This window comes from Macaca fascicularis, chromosome 12 (assembly GCF_037993035.2).
Source record: "Macaca fascicularis isolate 582-1 chromosome 12, T2T-MFA8v1.1".
In the NCBI taxonomy this organism is placed as follows: domain Eukaryota; kingdom Metazoa; phylum Chordata; class Mammalia; order Primates; family Cercopithecidae; genus Macaca; species Macaca fascicularis.
The window spans coordinates 137143581-137161588 of NC_088386.1; the positions used below are offsets into that span (position 1 = coordinate 137143581).

The 18008-nt window shown below is 56.9% G+C and overlaps 1 protein-coding gene across 12 annotated transcripts in view; it reads left to right on the forward strand.

The window, feature by feature from the left end:
• Nucleotides 1-18008, forward strand: part of ANO7 (anoctamin 7) — a 42275-nt gene that overhangs the window by 21969 nt on the left and 2298 nt on the right. For 8 of the 12 annotated variants that reach the window (XR_006691286.3, XM_045368423.3, XM_015433106.4 and 5 more), the window contains exons 11-21: nucleotides 282-378; nucleotides 2322-2465; nucleotides 2535-2672; nucleotides 3344-3442; nucleotides 3517-3619; nucleotides 5446-5557; nucleotides 5925-5979; nucleotides 8078-8175; nucleotides 9463-9608; nucleotides 11672-11877; nucleotides 12234-12376. Coding sequence is in view for 9 of the 12 variants with exons in the window: in XM_045368423.3 (XP_045224358.2) it covers nucleotides 282-378; nucleotides 2322-2465; nucleotides 2535-2672; nucleotides 3344-3442; nucleotides 3517-3619; nucleotides 5446-5557; nucleotides 5925-5979; nucleotides 8078-8175; nucleotides 9463-9608; nucleotides 11672-11877; nucleotides 12234-12376 (1341 nt within the window). In the remaining 3 variants the exon portion in view is untranslated. Of the gene's footprint in view, nucleotides 1-281; nucleotides 379-2321; nucleotides 2466-2534; nucleotides 2673-3343; nucleotides 3443-3516; nucleotides 3620-5445; nucleotides 5558-5924; nucleotides 5980-8077; nucleotides 9295-9462; nucleotides 9609-11671; nucleotides 11878-12233; nucleotides 12377-18008 lie in introns of those variants that run through there. The other 4 variants (XR_012421689.1, XM_074010772.1, XM_074010771.1 and 1 more) reach the window with 4 other exon arrangements.

Sequence of the window (18008 nt, forward strand, 5' to 3'; positions counted from 1 at the left end):
TGGTGGGCACCTGTAGTCCCAGCTACTCAGGAGGCTGAGGCAGGAGAATGGTGTGAACCCAGGAGGCAGAGCGTGCAGTGAGCCGAGGTCGAGATCGCGCCACTGCACTCCAGCCTGGGCGACAGAGCGAGACTCTGTCTCAAAAAAAAGAAAAGAAAAGAAATGCTGGGTCTGGCAAAGGCAGTGGTGGGGAGAGAAAGGACAAGGGAGGCGCCTGGCTGGGAGGAGCAACCAGCCCCCCTCCCCCATTAACTCCCAACCCTCCACTCCATGCCTTGAAGGCAGGAACTGTGTGGCAGCAAGGACAGCTTTGAGATGTGCCCACTTTGCCTCGATTGCCCTTTCTGGCTGCTCTCCAGTGCCTGTGCCCTGGCCCAGGTATGAGAAGAGGTGGGTGGGGTAAGGGATTTGGGAGTCGGGGGATGAGGAGGGCAGCTCCCCTGGTCCTGGTCCTGACTCTGCCTGCACCAGCCCCTGTCCAGCTTGTCACCACGTAAAGGCGGAATGATCCGTGAGCTCCTTAACCTTTGTTCTCTCGCCTGGAACTGGGGTTACGCCCGGCACACACCTCCCAGCACTTGGCAGAGTGCCTGCACTCACTAGTGGCCCATGTTAGTGCTTCTCACTTGAGGACACCCCAGGCCAGGACTCCAGCTCTGGCACTCTGGGGGCACCTGGCCCTTGGCTCCAAGGCAGACAAACCCTGGAGCCGCCAGGGCACAGGCAGAACCAAAAGGTTGGACTTCTGAGCAGAATTTCCAGCTTATGAGACCTGGGCAGGAGGCTCCTGCAGTCCCTGAGCCCCACTGTCCCCCCACCTGTCTGGCATGCTTCCTAGGTCTGTCCACCTTCCCAGGGACCTCAGGGCCTCGCTAGTACCCCACATGCACTGGACCCAGAGCCCTTGGCACTACTGATGGGCCAGATGCCCTTTGGTTTCACTCCTGGGAATCCACCTGGATGTTTCCTAGGACCACAAATGGGGACTTAAAACAACAGAGGCTTATTCTCACAGACCCGGGGCTGGAGTCCAGAATCAAGGTGTCGGCAGGCTTGGCCACTTCTGGGGATTCGACCTCAGGCCTCTCTCCTGGTTTCTGGTGCTGCTGGCGGGCCTTGGTCCTCCCTGGCTTGTGGCCCCCTCATTCCAATCTCTGCTTCCGTCTCCACCTGGCCTTCCCCTGTGTCTGCGTGCTGGTTCCTCTTCTCCCCTTTTGTAAGGGTTTGTCCAGGGTGCTCTCATCTGGAGATCCTTACCTTACATCTACAAAGGCCCTTATTCAAATGAGATTACATCCTGAGGTTCCTAACCAACATATCTTTTGGGGGTCAGAATTCAGCTCACTACAGTTCATCCTCTGGTTCCCGAAACTTCATGTCCATCCCCTGTGGAAAATGCATTCCCCTCAGCATCCTCCAAAGTCTCAACCTCTTACAGCATTAACTCTAGTCCAAAATCTCATGAAAATTTCAGCTCTGGTCGGGCGCGGTGGCTCAAGCCTGTAATCCCAGCACTTTGGGAGGCCGAGACGGGCGGATCACGAGGTCAGGAGATCGAGACCATCCTGGCTGACACTGTGAAACCCCGTCTCTACTAAAAACTACAAAAAACTAGCCGGGCGAGGTGGCGGGCGCCTGTAGTCCCAGCTACTCGGGAGGCTGAGGCAGGAGAACGGCGTAAACCCGGGAGGCGGAGCTTGCAGTGAGCTGAGATCCGGCCACTGCACTCCAGCCTGGGTGGCAGAGCGAGACTCCGTCTCAAAAAAAAAAAAAAAAAAAAAGAAAATTTCAGCTCAGAAAGTCCCAAATCACATCCTCAAAGTCAGGTGTGGGTGAGACCTGGGTGTGGGCTGTCCTGAGGCAAAATTCCTCTCCACCTGTGGGTCTGTGCTTCCAAAACACAGTCGGGGGGCCGGGCGCGGTGGCTCACGCCTGTAATCCCAGCACTCTGGGAGGCCGAGGCGGGCGGATCACGAGGTCAGGAGATGGAGACCATCCTGGCTAACACGGTGAAACTCTGTCTACTAAAAATACAAAAAATTAGCTGGGCAAGGTGGCGGTGCCTGTAGTCCCAGCTTCTTGGGAGGCTAAGGCAGGAGAATGGCGGGAACCCAGGAGGCGGAGCTTGCAGTGAGCCGAGATGGCACCACTGCACTCCAGCCTGGGCGACAGAGCGAGACTCCGTCTCAAACAAACAAACAAAACACACAGTGGGGGGAGTATGTGGGATGCACATTCCCATTCCAGAAGGAAGGAATGCTGGAAGGAACAAGGGGCCTCCAGTCCCAAGCAAGTCTGGACACCCCACATCCCTGCCACAGGCCGGCCGGCTGTTCGACCACGGCGGCACCGTCTTCTTCAGCTTGTTCATGGCACTGTGGGCCGTGCTGCTCCTAGAGTACTGGAAGCGGAAGAGTGCCACGCTGGCCTACCGCTGGGACTGCTCTGACTACGAGGACATCGAGGTGAGCCACCCCCGCTGGACCACGGTCACACCCGGCGAGGGCCACCACTGAGCACCGGCTCCCTTCCAGGAGAGGCCTCGGCCCCAGTTTGCCGCCTCAGCCCCCACAACAGCCCCGAACCCCATCACGGGGGAGGATGAGCCCTACTTCCCCGAGAGGAGCCGCGCGCGCCGCATGCTGGCTGGCTCGGTGGTGATCGTCGTGATGGTACGCGGTCCCCTGCCCTCCACTCATGCCTCCATCCTCCTGCACCACTGGGGTGGGTTTCGTCCCCCATCCCACCTTGGTGCCGAGGCCAGATGCCTCCTGTGGGCGCAGGACCCTCACTCCCCGCAGAGAGGCCCCCATGTGCCTAGGCTCCAGGGAGGGGCTGAGCCCAGAGCTCGGCTGTGGGGTCCCGGCTGAGACTCATACAGAGGGCCCGGGAGGGTCTCCCCGTGGGTGTGGGCATGGGGCATTTTTCAAGCAAGGGGGTCGGTTTCAAGGAAAAGAGAAGCAGGCACCCCAGCAGGGCCATTCGCTGCACCCTGTCTTGCCTTCCAGCCAAAGGGGGCTTCCTAATAGGACCCCTCCCACCCTGCCAAGATGTCAGGAATCCCCAGTTCCTGGGATGGGATGGCTCTAACACTCACAGTGGCTGCCCTGACACCCAGATGTGGCCCAGCCTCTAACCCTAACCCCACCCCACCTCTGCCTGAACAACCCATCAGGAAGGACATTGCCTGGGAGCACAGCCAGGGCTGGAGGCAGGGGGCTTCCCAGAGGAGGCAGTGCTGGGGCCAGCAGTGGACTAGGAGAGCTGTCAGGGTCCATGGCCTGAGGGTGCTGGGGTGCCCAAGCCACTGTGAAGGGGCTCACGAGCCTCCCTGCCCCTGCAGGTGGCCGTAGTGGTCATGTGCCTTGTGTCTATCATCCTGTACCGCGCCATCATGGCCATCGTGGTGTCCAGGTCGGGCAACACCCTCCTCGCAGCCTGGGTGAGCCTCTGCCGCCTGCCTCGGGGGTCCCTGAGCAGCCCCTCATCCAGCTCTGACTGCCTGTCTCCTGTCAGGCCTCTCGCATCGCCAGCCTCACAGGGTCTGTAGTGAACCTCATCTTCATCCTCATCCTCTCCAAGATCTATGTGTCCCTGGCCCACGTCCTGACACGATGGGGTGAGTGGGCTGAGGCCGGCCAGGCACTGACCAGGGGCCCACCCTGCCGGCCCCAAGCCAGAACATGGACTTTCTCACTCACTGACACACAGGACCCTCACTTCTATTTCTTTCTTCTTTCTTTTTTCTTTTGAGACAGGATCTCACTCTGTTGCCAAAGCTGGAGTGCACTGGCATGATCATGGCTCACTGTAGCCTTGACCTCCCAGGCTCAAGGGATCCTCCTGCCTCAGCCTCCTGAGTACCTGGGACCACTGTGCCCAGCTGAATTTTTTTTTTTCTTTTGATAGAGACAGGGGTCTCACTATGTGGCTCAGGCTGGTCTCCAGCCCCTGGCCTCAAGTGATCCTTCTGCCTAAGCCTCTCAGAGTGCTGGGATTACAGGCATGAGCCACGGCACCTGCTTTTCCTTCTCTTTCTTATTGTTTTTGGCACCCCAGGTGGGACGCAAACGATCCCTGGGTTAGGATGCCAGTGCCCCCCATTTCTAAATGTGGTACCGAATGGAGGTGTCTGAGACTCCCCCGAGGCTCCCTTAAAAGAGCAGTGAGGGCCGGGCACGGTGGCTCAAGCCTGTAATCCCAGCACTTTGGGAGGCCGAGACGGGTGGATCACGAGGTCAGGAGATCGAGATCATCCTGGCTAACCCGGTGAAACCCCGTCTCTACTAAAAAATACAAAAAATAGCCGGGCGAAGTGGCGGGCGCCTGTAGTCCCAGCTACTCGGGAGGCTGAGGCAGGAGAAAGGCGTAAACCCGGGAGGCGGAGCTTGCAGTGAGCTGAGATCCGGCCACTGCACTCCAGCCTGGGCGACAGCGCAAGACTCCATCACAAAAAAAAAAAAAAAAAAAAAAAGCAGTGAGCAGGGCCTTCCTGGAGATCAAGGACCCTGGGGGCACTCAAGCACCCAAGGAATTCTCGCCCCTCCACAGGGTCCCCTCTAGGCTGCGAGGTCCCCAGGTGGGAGATGTCCCTCCAGAATAGGGCCGCTGAGCCTCTGTGGGGTGGCGTGGGGGATCGGCCGCTGGACTGGGCAACTGCCTCTCAGTTCTTCCCTCTCCCTTCCCCTCCCTTCAGCCTTCTCTTTCTCTGTCTCATTTCCTGAGGACAAACACTTAGGGACCAACCTATTTGCTCCATAAGCTGCTGCCTCTCACCAGCCCTGCTCTAGCCCTGGGGGTGAATAGCCTTGAACAAAAGCTGGCAGCCCTGCCCTGGAGCCCAGGTTCTAGGAGAGGGGACAGAACTGGCTGCCTGCACAGCTACAGATAATGGGAGAGGGCGTAAGTGCTGAGGAGGAAGTGCCTCCTGGTGGGTGGCCAGGGGAAGGTGGGTGTCAGGGAAAGACCTAAGCAGGTGGCAGGTGTCTCGGGGAGAGGTTCCTGGTGCTGGACGGCCAAGGGCAGCGCCCTGAGGGGAGCCGCCCAGCTGCTTCTGCGACTGTGGGGTGTTGTGCCTCCCTCTTTCCCTCCGATAACCTTTAGCCTTTTATGCTCCTGACTCTGGCACCTGCACCAGAGCCCAGTCCTCTTCACAGCCTTGGCCTCGAGCCTCTATTCTGTTTCTCTGACCCATCCCCTGACCACCGCCTGTGTGCACCACACTCATTATTAGTGTTGGGACATAGCGTATTATCAATTTTCCCAACTTATCAACATGTTTTTGGGTGACTTTGGAAATGTCACACTTTGTCCCCTTCTTTAAAATATCTGGATGATATGGCCTTTTCCTCACCCGTGTGTGGCAAGGTGGTCCTAGGAGAGGGGGCCCCTAGTTGGATGGTGGTGACTCCCCCAGGGACTAAGCCCAGGCTCTCCATGCCACAGAAATGCACCGCACCCAGACCAAGTTCGAGGACGCCTTCACCCTCAAGGTGTTCATCTTCCAGTTCGTCAACTTCTACTCCTCGCCCATCTACATTGCCTTCTTCAAGGGCAGGTTGGTGGTCGCCTCTCCCTCTGGCCCCAGCTCACCCCAGCTTGGTTCTGCTCATGTTTCCCGCTGCCTGGGCACCAGGCATCATCCAGCCGTGCTCAGGCAGGGTGGAGGATGGAACAGGAGACCCAGGCAGGGGACAGGGACCCATGCCGCCCTGCACCTCTGAGCAAACAGAGGCTGCCCACCTCTTGGTCCCCACCCAGCTCGGGGGTCCACAGGAGGCCCACCTTGCAGCCTGGACTCTACGCCACAGTTCGTGCTCCCTCCAGGGCAGGTGCAGCAACTCTGCTCAGGCCTCAAGAGCCAAGGGAAGTGGGAGGAGACAGGAAAGATTCCATCAAGGCTCATGACCTTGACTTTCTCCTAGGTTTGTGGGATACCCAGGCAACTACCACACCTTGTTTGGAGTCCGCAATGAGGAGGTAAGTGTGCCTGAGGCCGGGGCTGGTGGGTGAGCTGTGTGCTTCCTCTCACTTCCATTCGAGCTTTGATTTGCAGCAATTTCTCCCGCCACCGGCTACCTCATCGCCCAGCCAGGGCCAGCTGTGCAGCTGACCACTTAGGACTCCCAGGCTCTCTTCACCACTTATTCTGACCCTCAATATGTCCCATTCAGAACCACACCCAAACGCTCCGGGCTGGGCACCGTGGCTCACGCCTGTGATCTCAGCACCTAGGGAGGCAGAGGGAGGAGGGTCGCTTGAGCCCAAGAGTACGAGACCAGCTTGGGCAACATAGTGAGACCTCGTCTCCACAAAAATAAAAACAAGCAAACCAAAAAACCTACCCCACCCCAGTTGTCCTGGCCCGTATTACTGTTTCCCCATTTTAACCCAATTCACACCTGAGACAAGTGTGCGCCATTATGGTGGACGCAGAGCCTCGGGCACACAGGGGCCGCAGAGGCTGGCCTCCCTCACAGGCTTGGCGTGCTGCCGCCATGACTGTCGGGGTTCTCCCAGTGGCCGGCTGTCCTCTCCCCATCAGTTCAGTGGGCTCTGCCTGTGACTCCGTATCCCTAAGAGCCAGGTGTGAACCTGGTTTTTCAGAAAGTAAACGGAAGTTGACCTGGTGGAGGATGAAGCATTGTTGTCATGGGGGTTCCTGCAAAGCAGACCCCAAGACAGAGATTCTGGTGCAAGTAATCGATGTGTACGTCACCCCAGAAGTAGTCTCCATTGTGCCACAGCCCCTCCAAGACACCGTAGAGAAGCCCTCAAAACTGTCCCTGATGCATGGCCCTCCTGGGTTCGGGCCAGGCATGTCCCAGCAGCTGGGGTCACAGGTAGCAGGGTGGGTGCCTCTGGAGCCATCCACAGGTGGCCTCTGGGCTGGACTGGGACCTAAGTGACCCCTGCCGAGTGCCTGGCCTGAAAGACCTCTTCTCCTTTTGGAAGAGGAGGAGGAGGAGAGAGACTTTGCATGGGGCCTGGGCCATGAGCCAGCCCACCTGCAAAGTGGCTGCCCCCAAAGGGGTGCTCTCCATTTTCATGTGAGAGGGAAAGGGAAGGCTGGGGATGGAGTGGGGAGTGTGGCTGCGGGTGCCACAATGGACCAGCCAGAGGACTTTCAATTGTTGAGTGGGAAAAGTTCCCAACCCAAACTGGCTTAAAAAAGGGAGTTTCCGGCCGGGTGTGGTGGCTCACACCTGTAATCCCAGCACTTTGGGAGGCCAAGGCAGGTGGATCACGAGGTCAGGAGTTGGATAATAGCCTGGCCAATGTGGTGAAATCCCGTCTCTACTAAAAATACAAACATTAACCAGGCATGGTGGCAGGTGCCTGTAGTCCCAGCTACTCAGGAGGCTGAGGCAGAAGAATCGCTTGAACCCGGGAGGCGGAGGTTGCAGGGGCCGAGATTGTGCCACTGCGCTCCAGTCTGGGCAACAAACGGAGACTCCGTCTCAAAAAAAAAAAAAAAAAAAAGGGGGGGGGGGGAATTTTCTTGGCTCCTGTGCTGAAAATGCTCAGGGCTATGCGGGCTTAGGTATGAATGATCCAGGTGTTAAAAATGCTGCACTGCTGTTCCCAGCATTGCCTGTGTTCTCAGAAAGATTATCCCCACCTGGAGGGAAGGTGCCCTGCAGTGTGGCTAACACTCGGACTTAGCACCCCTTGCAAGGCACTTGTTCCTAGGAACTCCCTGTGTCCACCTCTCACTGGCTTGAACTGGGTCACTGATTGGTGGGGCCTGCCTCGTGGGCCTGTCCTGAAGCCAGAGGCTACAGTCAGCCCCATGTAACCCATTGTGGGTCTCCAAAGGAAAACTGGGGTGCCATTAGGTAGATATAGCAGGGGCCCCTGCAGCTGTTCCAATGCACAGTCTTCCAGCTGGACCTGGTGGCTCCTATGAGGTCAGGAGGGCGTGTTGTGGTGGGAGCATCACTGCAACCCTCGAGGTGCCCAAGGCATGTCAGAAGGGAGGTGGGAGGCCAGGAAGAGGGCCAGCTTTGAGACAAGAAGGAATGGGTGGGCGAGTGGCTGGTCCCTCTCCCAGCTAACCTGAGCCCTGCTGCCGTAGTGCGCGGCTGGAGGCTGCCTCATCGAGCTGGCACAGGAGCTCCTGGTCATCATGGTGGGCAAGCAGGTCATCAACAACATGCAGGAGGTCCTCATCCCGTGAGTCCCCCACTCCACCCTGGGTGGCATCCAAGGACCAAGGGACCCCAGAGCACCTGGTGGTAGCAGCCTCCAGCCCAGCCCTAGCTGGGAGAAGAGGTGAAGGGAAGGCAGGGTCTGTCCCTTCCTGGACATTAGCACCTTGGCTGGGGAGGGCGATGGGGAGTGTGCCCGGCCATCTGCCCCGGGCTCTGGGCTGCCAGCCCTGCAGCTGCCATGTGGCTGGCTGAGGTCTTCTGGGTTATGGTTGTGGAAGGCACTATCCCTGGGACCAGCTTTGGCTGGGGAGGGGGTCTGGGTTCCTGGGCCCAGGCTGGGGTGATGGCTCTGTCCATTCAGAGATGCTGCGGCTGGGCCAGGGTGTTTCTTGGCATCCCCAGCCCCCAATGTAGCACAAGAGGGAGGAGGAAAAGGAGGCCCCAGGCCCCAGGGTTGATCCTCAGACACATGTCTGCCTCAGATGCCCTTGCCAGGCACATCCTGACCACAAGGCTCCCACCTCCTTAGTGCCACCTCTACTGGCAGGCACTGTGGCCCCCATCAAGGCAATGGGGTCCCCCTCTCAAGCCAGAGCCCTTCACAGAGGCTGCCCAGGGCCTTTCCTCCTGCTCAAGGCCAGACTGATCTGAGCGCCCTCCCAGAGCCCCCTCAACACCTGATCTCCCCACAGAGGACAGCACCCAAATCAGCACTGCCTTTTCTGGGCCACCACAAATAGCCGTTGGGAGATGGTGGCCACGCCACAACCCGAGAGGCGGCCCTGCCTCTGACTATTGGTGCTGTGAAACCACAAGACCATAAGGTGCAGGGTGGAGCTCCGTGCCTGGCAGGAGCAGGGCGGGGACGAGTGACAGTGTGATAAGGCAACATACACACACGCCCCCTGTAGGATGAACCCAACCCGTGGGCCTCCATGACATCTGCTTTCCCTGGGACACAACAGTGGTCCTCGTCCACTCCCTCCCAACCTTGGCAGAGCTCCTGGGCACTGCTTTGCAATTCTGGGAGGAGCCGATTACCCCTAAAGCCTTAAGGAACAATGCAGGGGGCTGGGAGGGTGGACGGCCCCTCTGCATCTGACCAACAGACCAGACGCTTTCACTGAGTCCGATCTGCAAAGGTGTTGGCTCTCACTGTGTACACCCCTCGGGCCCCAGACCCCACCCCTCCCTGCTGCCTTGAATTGCAAAGCAACAGGCTCGTCCTGGCCACATCTTCCCCAGGACTATAGCAGTCACTGAGACCCACCATGGATCAAAGGCCATTTTCCTGTATTCCCATCCCCAGGAAGCTAAAAGGCTGGTGGCAGAAGTTCCGGCTTTGCTCCAAGAAGAGGAAGGCCGGAGCTTCTCCAGGGGCTAGCCAGGAGCCCTGGGAGGCCGACTATGAGCTTGTGCCCTGTGAGGGTCTGTTCGACGAGTACCTGGAAATGGGTAGGAGCCCGTTAGCAGCTGCGGCAGTAGCTGGCGCCGTGGGCAGGGATGGGCAGCCACTCTGCTCAGGGACCTCCCAGCCTGACATTCGTCTGTCTACATCTGCCCTGAAATGTGCTGTGGTGGTGGGGTGGGGACAGAGGGTGGGGCCTGTGGAGAATCCAGAAAGGAATTCTTTTCCCCTGAGAGTGCCCAGGAGGGTTGGCTGAGGACAGAGGGGCACCGGCACAGGGAGGAGGCCCCCAGGGTTGTTGCAGAGCTCCCCTAGGGTCCCTGGACCTAGAAAGCATGGGCCAGAGCAAGGAAAGAATTAGGAGAGCAGGCCCTGGGGGCTGACAGAAGCCCTCCAAGGGTGAAGCCACACTGCCAGGCAGCGGCCTGGAGAGCCGATGTCCCCAGAAATCTCCTCAATGCCCACGCTATTTGTGGGCCCACAACTGTCACCTTGACAGGTGGTGGACAGTACCAGTGGCTCATTGCCTGCACAGGTGGTGCACTCTAGAGGCCGGGTCTGCACCACCTGTGCTGTCCCTGCAGCGCAGGGTCTGACTCTGAGTTGACAAAGGGAGAAGGAATCATCAGGCAATATTTTTGTTTTGTTTTGTTTTTGTTTTTTGTTTTTTTAAGACGGAGCCTCGCTCTGTCACCCAGGCTGGAGTGCAATGGTGCAATCTCGGCTCACTGCAAGCTTCGCCTCCCGGGTTCATGCCATTCTCCTGCCTCAGCCTCCTGAGTAGCTGGGACTACAGGCGCCCGCCACCACACCCGGCTAATTTTTTGTATTTTCAGTAGAGACGGGGTTTCACCGTATTAGCCAGGATAGTCCTGATCTCCTGACCTCACGATCCGCCCGCCTCGGCTTCCCGAAGTGCTGGGATTACAGGCATGAGCCACTGTGCAGGGCCTGTTTTTTTTTTTTTTTTTTTTTTTGAGACGGAGTCTCGCTCTGTCAGCCAGGCTGGAGTGCAGTGGCCGGATCTCAGCTCACTGCAAGCTCCGCCTCCCGGGTTCACGCCATTCTCCTGCCTCAGCCTCCCGAGTAGCTGGGACTACAGGCGCCCGCCACCTCGCCCGGCTAGTTTTTTTTTGTATTTCTTAATAGAGACGGGGTTTCACCGTGTTAGCCAGGATGGTCTCGATCTCCTGACCTCGTGATCCGCCCGTCTCGGCCTCCCAAAGTGCTGGGATTACAGGCTTGAGCCACCGCGCCCGGCTTTGTTTTGTTTTTTGAGAGGCAGTCTCCCTCTGTCGCCCAGGCTGGAGTGCAGTGGCACCATCTCGGCTCACTCCGACCTCTACCTCCCAGGTTCAAGCAATTCTCCTGCCTCAGCCTCCCGAGTAGCTGGGATTACAGGTGCCCACCACCACGTCCAGCTAATTTTGTATTTTTAGTACAGACGGGGTTTCACCGTATTGGCCAGGCTGGTCTCAAACTCCTGACCTCAGGTGATCCACCCGCCTCAGCCTCCCAAAGTGCTGGGGATTACAAGCCTGAGACACTGTGCCTGGCAGGCAGCTCTTAACCTATGAAGAGGGCATGTGAGCCAGCACGGCCTGGAGCTCCCCAGCGCAGCGGCGGCTTCTGTGGAAAGGGAGCAGGCAGTTCCCAGGGCGAGGAGTGGACGCCCTGACCCTCCACCACTGGACCCTGGACCCCAGTGATCTCACTAGTAATTCTGGACGAAGACCCAGGAACCCCTTCCAAAGAGCCATCTCCTAACAGCTCCCCTGAGGGGCGAGTGGAGAAGCCGGTTGTAAAATCAGAAGCAGGTTTCTGCTCCCACGCCCGCCCCGAGTTAGTCCATGAACTCACCCAGCCGGGGAAGGCCCGTGACCAGCCGGAAACACGGAGCTCAGGGCAGGACGGCCGGCCTGGGGCCGGTCAGGGGCGATGGCCCTGGCGCTGCGCGGTCCAGGACGAACGAGACCAGCAGGAGGGGGATGAGCCGCGATGGGGCGGCGGCACCACGTGGACTGGCCGGTCCTCCGCGGGGGGCGCGTCCCGAGGGCTGAGGGCTGAGGGCGGACGGTGGGAGAGCCCGGCCGTGCCCCCCGCCCCGCAGTGCTGCAGTTCGGCTTCGTCACCATCTTCGTGGCCGCCTGTCCGCTCGCGCCGCTCTTCGCTCTGCTCAACAACTGGGTGGAGATCCGCCTGGACGCGCGCAAGTTCGTCTGCGAGTACCGGCGCCCGGTGGCCGAGCGCGCCCAGGACATCGGCATCTGGTTCCACATCCTGGCGGGCATCACGCACCTGGCGGTCACCAGCAACGTGAGGCGCGGGCGGGGGCGGGGTCGCGCAGGGGCGGGGTCAGCGGGGGCGGGGGCGGGGGCGGCGGGGGCGGGGTCAGCGGGGGCCGGGGCGGGGGCGGCGGGGGCGGGGTCAGCGGGGGCGCGCGGGGGCGGGGTCAGCGGGGGAGCGCGGGGGCGGGGGGCAGCGGGGGCGCTGTCAGCGGGGGAGCGTGGGGGCGGGGGTGGGGTCAGCGGGGGCGGGGTAAGCGGGAGCGCGCGGGGACGGAGCGGGGACGGGGTCAGCGGGGGCGCGCGGGGATGAAGCAGGGGCGCGCGGGGGCGAGGTCAGCGGGGACGGAGCGGAGGCTGCCCCGCACTGACCCCTCCGCCGCCCAGGCCTTCCTCCTGGCCTTCTCGTCCGACTTCTTGCCGCGCGCCTACTACCAGTGGACCCGCGCCCGCGACCTGCGCGGCTTCGTCAACTTCACGCTGGCGCGCGCCCCGCCCTCGTTCTCCGCGGCGCACAACCGCACGTGCAGGTGAGCCCTCGCCGAGCTGGGGGCCGCGGGCGCACGAGGACGAGGCGGAGGGGCCCGGGCGGGGTAGGGGTGCGGCGGTGGGAGCCAGGAGGGGCGGGAGCCAGGAGCCGGGGGGCGACGCCGGGGGGCGGAGGGAGGGAGTTGCGGGCGCCCTGGGCGGGGGCTGGGGGGACGTTCCCCGCGGGAAAGGACAGAGCTTTGCGGGGCTGAAGGGCAAGTCGTGGGTTCTAGGTGAATTGCTGGTTCTAGGTGAAATTACGAAACCATAGAATTACCAGTTTTTTCATGTAGGTCTCAGGTTTTGCTCTATGTATTTTGAACTTTTTAGTTGCACATGAATTCGTACTTGTTATCTCTTCTTAATGGATACTTACTTTTTCCTTTTATTCTTGATCCTTTTTATTCCTCCTCTCCTGACTTCTGGTGGATGGGTAAAAGTGTTCTGGTTTTTTTTTTTTTTTTCTTTTGCTTATTTGGAACTGATGGCATGTATTTCTGTTATTTTACGGGTTACTCATATGTTTAGCATACATTCTTTTTTCTTTTTCTTTTTTTTAGAGACTGGGTCTGTATCCCGTGCTAGAATGCAGTGCCACAATTATAGCTCAGTGCACCCTAGGATTCCTGGGCTCAAGCAATCCTCCCGTCTCAGCCTCCTGAGTAGCCAGAACTATAGGCATGTGCCCCCAGGCCTGGCCTTTTTTTTTTAAGTGGGGGAGTCTCTCTCTGTTACATTACCCAGGCTAGTCTCAAACTCCTGGCCTCAAGCAATGTGCTGGCCTCTCAAAGCACGGGGATTACAGGCACAGGCCACCACACCCAGCCGGCACACATTTTTAAGTATATATAATCCTAACGAAGCCTGAATGAATTCAGTTTTGTTTCCTCTCTCTGTGTATGACTAGGATCTTCACATGCCTTACCACCTAGTGAGCACCAATCTCTCCATCTTATTATTGTTCCATGGAGTTTTAGCTTTACTGTTAAAAACACACATGAAAAAACATTTTCAGTCATCTGTTCATCAAATTTATTTGTGTATTTTAACTTATGTGGTTAATTTCTTATGTATTGTCTTCCCTGAGGTTTTTTTTTTTCTTGCTGAGGTATATCCTTTAATAATTCTTTCAGGCCGGGCGCGGTGGCTCACGCCTGTAATCCCAGCACTTTGGGAGGCTGAGGTGGGCGAATCACAAGGTCAGCAGATCGAGACCATCCTGGCTAACACCGTGAAACCCCGTCTCCACTAAAAATACAAAAAATTAGCCGGGCGTGGTGGCGGGTGCCTGTAGTCCCAACTATTCGGGAGGCTGAGACAGGAGAATGGGGTGAACCTTGCAGTGAGCCGAGATCTTGCCACTGCACTCCAGCCTAGGCGAGAGAGCGAGACTCCGTCTCAAAACAAACAAATTATTTCAGAAAAGGCGTGTGGTTGGTGGGCTCTTCATATGCAAAAATGCATACACATATGTCTGCATAGAGATATGTATCATGCATATGTATGATAATATCTCCATGCATTTTTGTCCTTCAAATAGCGGGTATAAAAGTATAGGTTCAGCTATTTTCTCTCTTTTCTTTGGAAATATTATTCTTTTGTGACTTGGCTTTTCTGATTGGAAGCATTTATAGCATTTAAGAATTTTTCTGGCTTGGCATGGTACCTAATGCCTATAATCCCAGCACTTTGGGAGTCCTAGGCGGATGGATCACATGAGGCCAGGAGTTCGAGACTAGCCTGGCCAACATGGTGAAACCCCCATCTCTACTAAAACTACACACATGGGCTCGGTGCGGTGGCTCAAGCCAGTAATCTCAGCACTTTGGGAGGCACTGGCGGGCAGATCACAAGGTCAGGAGATCGAGACCATCCTGGCTAACATGGTGAAACCCCGTCTCTACTAAAAATACAAAAAATTAGCTGGGCGTGGTGGCGGGCGCCTGTAGTCCCAGCTGCTCAGGAGGCTGAGGCAGGAGAATGGCGTGAACCTGGGAGGCAGAGCTTGCAGTGAGCCACAATCACGCCACTGCACTCCAGCCTGGGTGACAGAGCAAGACTCCGTCTAAAAAAAAAAAAACCTACATGCACACACACAAATTATCTGGGTGTGGTAGCACATGCCTATAATCCCACGTACTTGGGAGGCTGACTCACACCTGTAATCCTAGCACTTTGGGAGGCCGAGACGGGCGGATCACGAGGTCAGGAGATCAAGACCACCCTGGCTAAAACGGTGAAACCCCGTCTCTACTAAAAATACAAAAAAATTAGCCGGGCATAGTGGCGAACGCCTGTAGTCCCAGCTACTCGGGAGGCTGAGGCAGGAGAATTACGTGAACCCAGGAGGCGAAGGTTGCAGTGAGCTAAGATTGTGCCACTGCACTCCAGCCTGGGCAACAGAGTGAGACTCTGTCTCAAAAAAAAAAAAAAAAAAAGAAAAATGTTTTCTGTAATCCCAGCACTTTAGGTGGCTGAGTTGGGAAGGCTGCTTGAGCCCAGGAGTTTGAGACCAGCCTGGGCAACATGGTGAGACCTCAATAAAAAAAATTAGCGGGGCTTGGAGGCATGCACCTGTAATCCCAGCTACTTGGGAGGCTGAGGTAGGAGGATTGCTTGAGCCTGGGAGGTCAGGGCTGCAGTGAGCTGTGATCATGCCAGTGCACTCCAGCCTGGGTGGCAGAGCCAGAGACTCTCTCTTAAACAAAGAATTTTGGCTGGCACGGTGGCTCATGCCTGTTATCCCAGCACTTTGGGAGGCTGAAGCAGGTGGATCATTTGAGGTCAGGAGTTCGAGACCAGCCTGACCAACATGGTGAACCTCCATCTCTGTTAAAAATACAAAAAAAGGCTGGTGCGGTGGCTCACACCTGTAATCCCAGCACTTTGGGAGGCTGAGGCGGGTTGATCATGAGGTCAGGAGATGGAGACCATCCTGGTTAGCACGGTGAAACCCCGTCTATACTAAAAATACAAAAAGTAGCTGGGTGTGGTGGCGGGCGCCTGTAGTCCCAGCTGCTCGGGAGGCTGAGGCAGGAGAATAGCATGAACCAGGGAGGCAGAGCTTGCAATGAGCCTAGTGCACTGCACTGCATTGCAGTCTGGGCGATAGAGAGAGACTCCATCCCAAAAACAAAACAAAACAAAACACCTGGGTGTGGCGGTTCACGCCTGTAATCTCAGCTGCTCTGGAGGCTGGAGCAGGAGGATCATTTCAACTCAGCAGGTGGAGGTTGCAGTGAGCTGAGAGCACGTCACCGTCCAGCCTGGGCAACAGAATGAGACTCTGTTTCCAAAAAAAAAAAAAAAAAAAAAAAAAACAGCGAAAGCAATACCTTGACAGATGCTTGCTGCTGAAACAAATCAAGGGAAATGATTTATTTATTTATTTATTTATAGAGACGGAGTCTCGCTCTGCTGCCCAGGCTGGAGTGCAGTGGTACGATCTTGGCTCACTGCAAGCTCCGCCTCCTGGGTTCAAGCGATTCTCCTGCCTCATCCTCCCGAGTAACTGGGATTACAGGCATCCACCACCACGCCTGGCTCGTATTTGCGTATTTAGTAGAGATGAGGGTTCACCATGTTGGCAAAGCTGGTCTTGAACTCCTGACTTCAGGTGATCTGCCCACCTCGGCCTCCCAATGTGCTGGGATTACAGGCCTGAGCCACCGCGCCTGTCATATTTTCTTTCTTTCTTTCTTTTTTTTTTTTTTGGAGACAACGTCTCACTGTGTCGCCCAGGCTGGAGTGCAGTGGCGATCTCGGCTCACTGCAAGCTCCGCCTCCCGGGCTCACGCCATTCTCCTGCCTCAGCCTCCCGAGTAGCTGGGACTACAGGCGCCTGCCACCGCGCCCGGCTAATTTTTTGTATTTTTAGTAGAGATGGGGTGTCACCGTATCAGCAAGGCTGGTCTCGATCTCCTGATCTTGTGATCCACCTGACCTTGTCTGAGCCACCGTACCCGGCAATTTTTTTTTTTTTTTTTGAGACGGAGTCTCGCTCTGTCGCCCAGGCTGGAGTGCAGTGGCATGATCTGGGCTCACTGCAACCTCCGCTTCCCGCTTCCCGGTTCAAGTGATTCTCGTGCATCAGCCTCCTAAGTAGCTGGGATTGCAGGCATGCACTACCACACCCAGATAACTTTTTTTTTTTTTGTATTTTTAGTAGAGGCGAAGGTTTCACCACATTGGTTGGTCTCGAACTCTGAACCTTAGGTGATCAGCCCCCTCGGCTTCCCAAAGCGTTGAGCCACTGCACTTGGCCTAGGGAAGGGATTATTTCTTTTTTTTTTCTTTTGAGAGGGAGTTTCGCTCTTGTCGCCCAGGCTGGAGTGCAGTGGCCTGATCTCGACTCACTGTGACCTCCACCTCCCGGGTTCAAGCGATTCTCCTGCCTCAGCCTCCCGAGTAGCTGGGATTACAGGCGCCTGCCACCACCCCCAGCTACTCTTTTGTATTTTTAGTAGAGACGGAGGTTTTACCATGTTGGCCAGGCTAGTTTCGAACTCCTGACCGCAAGTGATCCACCTGCCTCAGCCTTCTGAAGCACTGGGATGGCCAGGTGCGAGGGCTTATGACTGTAATCCCAGAACTTTGGGAGGCTGAGGCCGGCAGATTGAGACCACCCTGGCTAACGTGGTGAAACCGTGTCTCCATTAAAATTACAAAAAATTAGCTGTGCCTTGTGGCACGGGCCTGTAGTCCAGCTGCTCAGGAGGCTGAGGCAGGAGAATCACTTGAACCCAGGAGGCAGAGGTTGCAGTGAGCTGAGATCACTGCACTCCAGCCTGGGCAACAGAGCAAGATTCCATCTCATAAATAAATAAATAGAGTGCTGGGATTACAGGCGTGAGCCACCACGCCCAGCTGAAAGAGTTACGTCTTTGTTTAGTTCTGGAAATGTCTCCATCTTACTCCTTCCAGCAAAGCTTCTCTGCTCGTCCACTGTCATCGGGACTCCCACTGGGCTGTGGCCCACTTCCCCCGGTGGCGACTATGCTATGTTGCCTGCAGGGTGGTCTCATCGTCACTGTCTCCCCGTCCCCAGTCTCTCTTCTGCTGTGTCTAGCCACTTAAAAGTTCATCCCATTCATTTGAGGGATTTTTATTTTTAACTTTCAATATTTGGTTCTTCTTCTTTTTTTTTTCTTTTCCTACAAAGTTGGTCCTGGTAATGGTTTTCATGGAGTGCAACATGTAACTTTATATTAGAAAATGGGGCCGGGCGCGGTGGCTCACGCCTGTAATCCCAGCACTTTGGGAGGCCGAGGTGGGCAGATCACAAGGTCAGGAGATCGAGACCCCCCCTGGCTAATACGGTGAAACCCCGTCTCTACTAAAAATACAAAAAACTAGCTGGGCATGGTGGCGGGCGCCTGTAGTCCCAGCTACTGGGGAGGCTGAGGCAGGAGAATGGCGTGAACCCGGGAGGCGGAGCTTTCAGTGAGCCGAGATCGCACCACTGCACTCCAGCCTGGGCGACAGAGTGAGACTCCATCTCAAAAAAAAGAGAAAAGAAAATGGAATGTCACATCTTGACCATGTGACAGAGACACAGGAAGATGTCAGAGTCTGAAATAGCAAGTGAAGCCGAGGGTGGCTTATGCTAGGGAGGGAGGGCACTGCGGGCAGGGA